The sequence below is a fragment of the Corvus brachyrhynchos genome, unplaced genomic scaffold (assembly GCF_000691975.1).
Source record: "Corvus brachyrhynchos isolate BGI_N302 unplaced genomic scaffold, ASM69197v1 scaffold302, whole genome shotgun sequence".
NCBI lineage: Eukaryota > Metazoa > Chordata > Aves > Passeriformes > Corvidae > Corvus > Corvus brachyrhynchos.
The window spans coordinates 1,390,896-1,402,441 of NW_008237244.1; the positions used below are offsets into that span (position 1 = coordinate 1,390,896).

At 39.5% G+C, this 11,546-nt stretch overlaps 1 protein-coding gene across 1 annotated transcript; it reads right to left on the reverse strand.

The window, feature by feature from the left end:
• Window positions 1-1,261: 1,261 nt before the first annotated feature.
• BAALC (brain and acute leukemia, cytoplasmic) lies at window positions 1,262-10,830 on the reverse strand (the record flags this gene model as incomplete). The annotated part of the gene is made up of 2 exons (XM_017730286.1): window positions 1,262-4,961; window positions 10,570-10,830. Coding segments are annotated over 2 exons (366 nt in total), but the record flags the coding sequence as incomplete, so codon positions are not given.
• Between the last annotated feature and the right edge of the window lie 716 nt (window positions 10,831-11,546).

Here is an 11,546-nt window from a genome sequence, read left to right on the forward strand (position 1 = left end):
GAAAATCAGACAGAAGAATTTGAAAACTGAAGAGTGATAACAAGACAATGAGATCTTGCATCCCTACATCTTAGAGTACATCTTATTTCTTGTTAGCACCTTTTCCACATGCTTCACTGAGCCAATCTGGAAAGGAGGCACCTGAGAAGGCACTGGTGCCATGAGGGATGCTTGCCCTGAGGACAATGAAGGTTTAGTTTTGAAACACTGCAATGTATTGAGTTCTTCAATATATTTGCCTCACTATGAAATGAAGAGCACTGTGTACACATTATTGTAGCTCATGTAGCACCTCCTAAGCATTAATTTTAGAAATGCTATCTTAGCATGTATTCCCCAGAGACATGAGAGGAATAGAGCCCATTAAATTTAATCTTTGAGGGCTTCACTTGCAACACGACCTCTCCCTCAGTTGCTTTCTGCACAACAAGGGCTCCATTTGCAAGGCAATGTCTGATCCCAGATTTTGAAGCATCCTGTTTGTAGGGTTCCCATGGGCTGTTACATGCCTGACTGCTGGACTGTGGCTTCCTTGTGTCCTTAAATCCTTTTTCTCTTTGGCACATCTGAAAGCCTTTGATACTATTCTTCCTTTTCCACAGGAAACAAACCAGTTGCTGTGTCAGCATCCTGGCCAGGAATCAAAGAGAACAAGTTACTTGTCAGGCAACACCCAGGGCATAGGCAATTAGGATGGCAATGATATTTGAGCAAGAGCCTTTCTGATACTAGGGAAAAATATAATGAAAATTTAGTGCAATTTTGGAAAAAAGAAAAAGTGCCATCTGTAAAACTTAGGAGTTTATTTCTATGGCAGAGGTAAAACAACACTACAGCTAGTTTTCCACCCCATGCTCTCCAGTTCAGGCAGGAATAAGAGGTTTCTTTAGCTATGTATTATAGTTGCCTCATGGCATCTTACTAGAGAAAGTGTTTCAGATTCCCAGTGTCTTCCTCTTTAGGCATGACAGCAACAGCAAACTCCGATTTATAATTACAGAGGCACAACTGTATTTTGACCTCATAATCCCTCTTTGGCAAATACACCAATTTCTTATGGGGAATATATGTATTTCACCTCCTTTCATATGACCAAACAGTCCATGAGCCACAACCTGAGGACATCAGGTACAGAAATATTCTGATTCCATGAATAGCAGAGGTGGGAACCATTCATTATACCTTTACACTCTTTGATCTTAGCTTTAAAAGCTAAACCAACCGCAAACACAGGAGTGTGAAATACAAGGAGTAATAGACAGACACTTTAAAATTTTTCTTTATTTTCATTTTCAAGTTTAAGGTCAATCTTCATTTATTTGCAGCTAAAATGAGAGTACAAAAATGTTCCCGTTAGTCTAGTTTGAATTTAGATGTATTTGCAAATAAAACTAAGCCTGCTTTTTCAAATACCATTTCTGTGCACAAATTATATAGATCATTCTTTTCATAAGGCATGTAAAACAGATTTCAGTTCCAACATTAAAATATTTTACATTTGGGTGTCAGAATTACAAACAGAAATTAAAGGTTCTCAAAAAAATGTGCCTGAACTGCCAAAGTACACACTAAAGACATTACAATGTACACATGCAGAGACATGCACAAATGAATATCTATATATATGAACATACCAGAAAGATCAAAAATACCTGTATCCTGGTTTTTATGAAATCTCAGTCATTTAACTAACAAGAATGCATGTTTAATGCAGCACTCATATATTGCTTACACAATAATTATAGTTTCCTATTATGTCAGTACAAAATCATTTCAGTCACACAGTAAAATTGTGTGTCTTCTAGTCAATGTCCTACAGTAATGCTGAAATGATGAAATACGTTAAGGAATCATAAGGGAGAAGATGAAGGAATAGTGCAAGATAAAGCTGTACTGAGTCTTTGAGAAGATTAATTTGCCTCATGATGAATTGCCAACTGTAAATCCTCTCTCTTCGTTAGACAATATCCTCTTTCTTCTGAGTGATTCCATTTCTCACATAGTGGAAGAAGACTTATCAGACAAAAATCCTATGTATACTACACGTTGAAATTATGGAAACATGACAATGTTCCTTTCTGTTTAAAACCTGAACTTAGATAAATCATAAGAACTCACCATCTGTTGGCAAATCATTCCAGCAGAAAGTGTGTTGTTTCAGTGTACCTGTAGAAATCTTGATGTGCAGCCAAGGGACATCAAACATTATTTGGTGATAATGTCTTTTGGAGAAAATTAAATTTCAAAAATCCTGGCATATAAGAAGACAGAGACGTCCATAGGTCCTTCATCTGAAAGTGCATGTCTTTTAACATGGTCATTTTATTTTATGTCTTTGAGCCATTTATATTTGAAAGATGATGCTCAAAGAACAGGCCCTGTAAATAAGACTCCTTATTCCTAAGAGGGCTACCTGGAGTGAAGATGTCCAGCTGATTCTTTGGGCTTGCTTCTTCCACTAAAACCAGCACAGGAATCTATTTTTGGGACTTTAAATTGTCTAAAGTGGTATAGACTAGATTCTGTCGCCCTAATTATACAGAATGGCATATTATTTTATAAACAAATTGGTTGTTTCTACTGGTGGTTATCTCTAGTAGAAGGAAAGTAAACATAAGTATATCCCAATCTGTGTACAGAGGCAAGATCCGTATCTCCACAACATGCTCTTAGTTTTATTAAGGTCATTGGAAGTTTGCACATCAAGCACTAAGAAGCCTAGGACATAATGTAATTTCTTTTCGGCTACTGCCTAATGAATAAGAACAGTAATGTATTACATGAGGAGCGTGCATAAAATTGCTTGTTACTAAACATGGCTTGTACCACAGAAGTTGGATCCAATCTTTGAATGTCATAAAGCTAAGTTTCAGGATTTAAACAGGTTTATGGGATCTTGGAGTAGCTCAGGAATGTTATCACGGGCAGTCCAGGGCAGGCAGCATTCACCACTCTGCAGCTACCAGCCACCCTGATGGGAAGTGTGGTCAGCATGAGCAAGGTCTGTGCTCTTGCCCAGATAATTGTGTACCGAGGCCATCTCCTGCAAGCCATCTTGTCACATCTCATGTTTGGAATACAAGATTTAAGGGCTGCCTCGCTGATGGCTGCTGGCATGAGCCAGGGCTGCTTCATGCCTATGGGCTATGCAGCTCACGGGCTTCCTTCTGTGGTGTGACCCAAGCCATGTGACACATCTGGTCAGCACATCATCATTACATAATTTCTTAGCTAATAAATTATCTCACTGCCAGGACTCCTTTGTTCTTGCATCTACTCACTCTAATGTGGTATCCACCCAAGGCAACAATCTCTGAAGCAGCTTCTTAGACAACAAACCTTCCCTTTTACCTTCCTTCAAAATCCTGTTTACTCTTCAACACATCAGGATCACTATTCACTTTCTGTAGCATTCTTGTATCATATTAATGATATTTATACCTCACTCTCTCTGCCAGTAAACCCTTTTAGAATATGCTATGGTATGCAAAAGTCTGGCTCTGACTCTGGATTCCAGTTTGCCTTTTTGTTGGAGTAATTAATAAACAATTCCTGTTGCATAGACTTGTTGTACAACTAGGAAAGTAACTCACACACCTAACCAGCAAGCTATTAAAATGATCCTAATATGGAATAAACTGGGGTTCAGTTCACAATCCTATTTATACTTGTTTGCATGTTTGTATAAAGGACTTTTTACTATTCATACATGGATTTTTTTTCCAAATGCCATCTGTTTGTTATGAACAACTTTTGAATAGTTCTCTTAAATAGCCCTCTAAGGATACTCAAATGTCTGATGGGGAAGGCAAATAAATTTATCACTTTTATCTTCATGAACATGCAAACTCACAGGGAATATATATTATTACTTCCATAATAAGAAGTAGTATGTTGAATTAGTTCCTAGACTTTACTACACTGAACATTTATGTTCCTTTTAGATATATATTTATGACAATCATGGAGTACTGTGATACAGAATGCTCACAATGTATTAAATAAGTTATGCACAGTGAATTAATTATATCTTATCAAAGAAAGTTTCTTTTTTGAACTGATATTAGAATATGGCTTTTTAAATTGTGGTTATTTTCATGTAGTGTTAATGGTAAGTTTTTTCCAAGTCAGCCTGAGCTTCAACATAATTAAAGGGGCATGTATAAAATAACCAAGTAGTCATAACTCTACTTGCCAGCTAAGACTAAGACTTTGAAGTAAGGCTGATCAATATGAAAGTTACTGTTTTTAAGACCAAAATTATGTCAATACAAACAATAAATAAAAACTAAGTAATTGAAAATTTAATATATAAAAAGGTTACTGTATGATTTAACTATATATAACCAATATATATATAGTTGAAAGGAGATTTAGTAGAAGACTAGTCTCACTTTCTTGAGATGTCTGGGTTTGAGTTTTAAAAAACATGAGTGCTTTAAATGAACTCTGTGGGTTTGAATGTGCACACTCAAAACCCTTTATGACTAAAAATGCAGATTCATTTGTTCCTCTCCTGGTTTTAATTGCAATGAGCTGTACCCCTTGTTATCCAGCCTCATCTTAATAGCAACGCAGAACAGGACATACACAAGGGATAACGTAGAAGTTAGTAAAAAAAAAATGTCATGAATTTCTGTGTATGTCTGTGTAGTGCCACTGCTTTAGACAAATGACATCTGACGATCCTAAAGTGTTTGTAGTTGGTTTCCACAAGACCTGCTTCTAGAGGCACTCAGCAGCAGCTGTCTGCTGTATTCAACCTGGAACACCTGGAGATCTTCATGTCTTCAGTGACTGACATTTAAAGTGCAGTGAAGCATTGTTAAGTCCATCCTCACCTGCAATTTTCTTCATTAATTGGCACAGTTCTTGGTTTTTCTTCTGTCACTTTGTCTGATGCCTTTTGTAACATTAATGGAGACTTCTTGTGTGGACATTTTCTGTGTGTCCCATTTACTCTGTGAGGGTTTTAAACAGTACAGTAAGTTCCACAATGACAACAGAGTCACTGATGATTGCCCCCTAATTTACAAAAACAGTTCTACTTAATAAACAGAATGTCTCCAGCATCCTTCACACATCCTTCTACTGTGATGCAGAGCAACTTCCTCATTCAGCGTGGACACAAGCTTTTATACCTGCTACAAAGCCAGTGGATGTCAGTAGGCTTTGGATCAACCTTCTTGACTATAATTTTCATCTCTACATGTGTGTACTCTAAAAGCAGGGCAAATAAATCTGGTTTCAGTCCAGAAGTGAAAATTAGAGGTTCCTTTTTATGTCACTGTGAGTAGTGCATCACTAGCCTGAGACAGAATTTTCTGTACTTGATTTTATGTTTCTGATAGGAAAATATGGTTTTAAAGTAACACTTATTTCCACCTGCATACAAGACCCAAGCACAAAATATACCTTTCAGAGCTTCATCAGGTTATTTTCAATATTCAAATAAAGTCAGTCTGTCTGAGGCATGCAAGTGCCTCCCTAATTTAAATTTATACTTTTCTATCTCCCAGACTGTTTGCTGCCATAAGCAATGCACTATAACACACTGGATAGGTCTAACAAAGTGCACACAAGCTTTTATACCTGCTACAAAGCCAGTGGATGTCAGTAGGCTTTGGATCAACCTTCTTGACTATAATTTTCATCTCTACATGTGTGTACTCTAAAAGCAGGGCAAATAAATCTGGTTTCAGTCCAGAAGTGAAAATTAGAGGTTCCTTTTTATGTCACTGTGAGTAGTGCATCACTAGCCTGAGACAAAATTTTCTGTACTTGATTTTATGTTTCTGATAGGAAAATATGGTTTTAAAGTAACACTTATTTCCACCTGCATACAAGACCCAAGCACAAAATATACCTTTCAGAGCTTCATCAGGTTATTTTCAATATTCAAATAAAGTCAGTCTGTCTGAGGCATGCAAGTGCCTCCCTAATTTAAATTTATACTTTTCTATCTCCCAGACTGTTTGCTGCCATAAGCAATGCACTATAACACACTGGATAGGTCTAACAAAGTGCACCCAGCTCCGGGCTAATAGAGACACACAGCTGATTAGGTGGGTTTGATTATTGCACTGCCAGTGTTCCATGAGACTATTTTTCAGTGTAATGAATGCCAGGTAAATTAGGCATTATTTACATGGTAAGAGTGCCAGGTAAAATAATGTCTGATAAAGTTCTTTTGACATAAGTGGAAGGTACATATATATTGCAGAGCAGCACCTGGAGTTAATTTGCCACTGTGTATTATTTCACATTTCTGCAGCCTGAATACACCTGCTCCTTTGCTGTCTGCTCCCCCAGTGCTACTGTTCATGCAAGGACTTGCCAAAGACTATCATGAGAATCAAACCAGGTTACTGTCAGTCAAGGACATAATATGGATACCACCTTTCTTGGGGGAGATGTCTGACCATCCTTGTTACCTTCACTAGTATAGCACTCCTTTCTTCATCATCACCACCATCATCATCTTTTACTTCTAAGTTGTTTTGACATTACTGTCATGAGAGGGTACTAATCTCCCAGACAGAGTCTGTGTCAAACCTTCTCCCTTTTGACAGCACAAGTTGGACCCTGTCACATAACCAGGTGTCAAGGGATAAGGCAGATGGCTGCTTTAGAGCCCGATGCAGGAGAAAGTGAGAAACAGAGAGGTGATGTGATTTACTCCCTGCTAGCCCACAGGCCAATGGCACAACCCAAGTCTCCCAAGAGCACCATGTGCTGCATTGCGTTGTATTCTACAACATGTCGAGATAAAAGAAAAACTGTAGTCAATATGAATGTTCAGGTGAATAAAATGGGTACCTTTGGAGTTGCAGAGGATAATCACCTTTTCAACTTGAGGCATCTAAACTTAGGGTGTTCACATTATCTGCTCATCTTGTGGTTCCCTAAACAGTCAGTGGAGAAACAGAGATGCAGAATGGCAAACCAGAGCTGGAGCCTAAATTAGATACTACACTCTCTCTCTAGGAATATGTATTTCTTTTTTGACTATAAGAAGTTTAGACAACTTCCTTTCTTATGCACATGCATTAGATGTGGAGAATAATGTAAATGCTTTACTTATTATCAGAAATTTTCTTTGCACTGAGCTGCAACAGCACAGATGTTACTGAATGTATTTCAGCTAGAAAATGCAGGAGGATATCTTCAAAGTCATGGGGCCTCGGGGCAGGAATCCACACTTCACTGAGTAGTACCATTACAGTCAACACTCACATTATTAATATGTTGTGGGAATTTGCCCACACTTCCTACTAAGTGCAATATAGAGGTAATTTTCCATTCAATTACAAAATTAGACAATTTTCTCGAACAGTGGGACAGGTACACACTAATTCTCAATTGTGGCCAAGTCTTTTTCAAATTGGATTAATAATTATGTTGTTCTGTTTGACCATATCCAACCTCACCAATTAATTTTTCTCTGTGGGCTAGTGGCTATGACAAGCATTTGGGTTTTTCATTTACAGAAAGCCCATGGCTCTAGATGTCATGTTGCCATGGAATGTGTCCCTGTCCACCTGGAGGTGCAGTATCTCCTGAAAAGATACAGCAGTATCTTTTATGTCACCTGAGAATATCTTTGTACTAGAGCAATAGAGAAGATAATAATACAATGAAGGTATAAAATAAATAGGCATGTACTGATGTGTTGTGTGCTAGCAAATGCAAGGTGAAGGTCAATCCAAACTCCCTTTTTCATTTGCTCGGACCCGTTGGTTTAAGGATGTGACTCCCAAGATGGGACAACTTCTTATGGGTTGGGTGTAGCAGTTCCACCACAAGCTGTGCTGAGGCACTTTCTGTGGAAAATTCTCAAAAGACAAAGCTCAGTGAGGCGTGCCCACATTGGCAGTAATTCAGCAGAAACAAACTATGTGCATACCTGAGGAGCAGGGGCACCAGGGGAGCTTGTTTCATGCATGAGAGAGGCAAGAAACAAAGGATGGAATTGCACAGAGGTGTTGCAGTCATTCTCTGTTTAAAACAATGCAGCTAACAGGAATTAAGCCAAAGGAATGACCCAAATGGTGACCAAAAGCTGACATTTGCTTTAGCTTGAAAATACATATTCCTTTTCATATGCCAATGAAGTAAAACCTGTACGTGCTTTTCATGTATATAAAGTCCTTCAAACTCCATTTAAGTGTGAAATTACATCAGCTGGAACTTTTCCCCCTCATCCTCAAAGAAAACAATATAAATATTACTTAACCAGGGAGGGAGGTCAGAGGAGACTCTACCTTTGTGTCCTGGGATGGTCAACAGGCTGTACCCTCTCCTCCCCCATGGGGACACCTGTCAGGTAAGCTTTATTCCACAATAATTCTGTTGCTTATGCTTTCTGATACCAGTGCATTTATCAACAGCAGTTTGTGGACCTTACTCTGCTCAACAGGCAAGAAGTTGCCCTATTTGTGAATGTGGAGCCTCACTGAATTTGCCCAGACTTACACTGCAATTCATGCCAGTTTTGCATCAGGGATTGCGGTTGTGACCAGACTTACTGCGCTGCCACACTGCGCCTCTGGCACCTCACCAGACCTAGAGTGCCAGGTTGGTGGCTCTAAAATATTGTCTGTGAAGGTCTCCCAGGATCTTGGACAGGCAGATAATACTGAGTAAGAAAGGGAAGGCCTCCAGTCCTGCTACATCTGCAGACAACACGGAAAGCAAGGGGGTTCTCCCTTCCCTAATTTTTTATGTGATAGAAAATTGGTGTGGTCGGCAGGATTGCCATGGATAAACAGTTACAGAAGTATGAATGTGCTCCTTCCCAGGCAGGCAAAGAATGGGCCCAAAAATTCTGGACAGGCAAAGCAATTATTTGTGCAGTATTGGAGGCTCACTTATCTTGCACACAAAAGGAAATCAAAAACTCCCTTCTCGCATCAAATATATCCTATATAGAACAGGCTGCTTTGAAATCAGAAAATGGATTATTAAAGTCATCACTGGCTTTTGAGAGGGAAATAAAAGAAAGATCTGGAACCCAAGAACAAGCTTATAACTGAGAAAGATAATTTTGAGATTCTACTTGCTTCAGCAGAGCATAGAGAAAGACAATAATTGGAGAAATTAGTTAGGAAAAAGCCACAGCAGAGTGAAACAAGATCTGAGAGAGGAAATAGAGGGCAGGAAAACAACTGAATTGTTACTATCTTTAGAAACCGAGCAGCTGCAGAAACAGTTACAGAAAGAAAAGGAGATAAAGCAAAAATTGGAAGAAAAGATAGAAATTATGCTTAAGAGGGCTGCCAATCCAGCCAGCATTGTACAGATAAGAAAACCAATTGTATCCCCTGAATAATGGCGAAAAAGCTGAGGGACAGTGGCCACTCACCATTGTCTGCAGAAGACTGAATGCCAATATTGCCCCTTTAACTATTGCTGTGCCAGATTTTGTGGAACTGGAAATGCAAGTTCAGGGAGCATCCTATTCACAGACGGCAACTCTAGATGTAAAAGATATGCTGTTTGTGATTCCACTCTAGGAACACGTCAAGGCTAAATTCATGCTCACCTGGAAGGGAGTGCAGTGTACCTTTGACAGATTCCCACAGGAATATAAACATTCACCCATGACTGCACATTCTGTGATTGCCAAACTTTTACAGTCTCACTCTCCCCAGATGTGAAATTAGATGATGACTCCCCTGAAAAAGTAGGGGAAGCAGCAACAACAGCATGGCAAGCACTTCTCAAAGTAGAAATTGAGATTCCCCCTGAGAAATGCCAAGGACCATGTAAAGGACTTTATCTGCTGCATCTACAGACAACCCAGAAAACAAGGAAATCTCCTTTCCTCAAATTTTTACCTAATGCCTCCTCAAATGAGAAACCAAGGAAGCAGTAAACCAGCCATAGGTTTTGACTTTCTTTAATCTGCAGCAGCTCCGCAGCTGCTATGCAAACAGAGCAGCAAGTGGAAACCCATAAGAGACAGGTAGGTGGGTAGGCAGCTGTGACAGGAGAAGGCTGGTCTTTGGTATAGCCCCAAAGCCTTGTTCTTACAATGTATACAATGTACACAAACGCATAAGTGAGGGGGAAAAGGGGGAGGATCTGATCCAAAGCCTGCTGAAGTTATTGAAAAGACATCCACTGACTTTTTCAAGCTTCACGTCCAGCTTTGAATGAACCGGAGTTCATGCAGTGCACATATTTTAAGCAGAACAGCAATTAAGGGAAAACATGTTCCCTTTCAGATAATTAATCTAAATAGTTTGTACAATACATGCCACAGATGGACTGAGTTGGAAAGAAATGAGCGTGGGGGCTTTCTTTACTGTAGCAAGTGTGTGTGTGTTACTCTGATTGACAAATAGAGCGTCTATTCTGTGGCCATTCAGGCATGAAGTGTTCTCAGAGGTGCTCAGCTCAATCATGCCATGGCTGTAGTGCAGCCTGGAACCATTTTCTCCTATCTCAAGACATTAAATGCAGTTTAATACTGCAAAATTCTGCAAAAAGAAAGGCTGTCACAAAAGTAACTTAGACCTGGTTGAAGCTAGTGCTGGCCATTAGGGAACATAATTATACTCATACCTCTGTGGTCCTGAAGCCATTCTGTCTCTGTGTTGTAGCTCCCATGCTGTGGACCATGGGGTTTGCACACTGAGAGCCACAGTTGTTCCTCTTCTCGGCGTTCAGCATTCCAGCCGTGGCTGATGTTGTAGATACACCCGTGTGACCCAGTTTCCCATCCTCCAGAGGACCTAGTCGGGACACATGGAATTGGGCAATTAATACTGAGGAGCAATTTGCAGCTGCCTCTGGCCCTCTCTTTTGCCACGTTTTGTGATCGTGTCAGTGATGCAAGGTGTGGTACAGTTGCACAGTGCAAACAGTCTACCTCCCTGTGTCATCTTGATCCTCACACTTGACATCATTGGGGCTTTTTCCTATGGTCCACTGCTTTGTGAAACATTGGCTCAGAAAACTTGGAAAAACAGTCAATGAGTGCAGCATATCACTAGATTTTTGTCACCTGCAGGTCTCCATTGGCTTCTCTACACACACAGCTCCTTACATGACCGAGAGCTGAACTTAAAACCCAGACAAGACTCCCTTAAATCTGTTCCAGTTCTGGGAAATGAAGGGGTTAGATGTGATCATGACAGATGAGATGAATATGGATGGAAAGGTTGCTCTATTCATGGCCTTGCCTTGAATATGTTTTCATTTGAAGTTGAGAAATTTAGGAAAAATTTATTTCATGCTGTTTTGTCTATCAGCAATCAAATAAATGAGTAATTTGCTTTCTGCTCTAGCTGTGTGGATACACATGCATTGTACAACATGATGTTTGACAGCATAAATTAATTTTATCATCTTACTGCATTAATAAAGGTCAGTTTTCATTTATGGTAAGTGCAGAGCACTCAACATCTGGTTGCAACACTGGGTCTGAAATCCAAATGCAAGGAGTACATGGGAAGCATGACTGTTTCTCTCAATTTAGTTTTTGTCAAAGCTGATTTATGAAGAGCTTTATGTTAAAAAAGAAGCAAAGAAGGCAAATT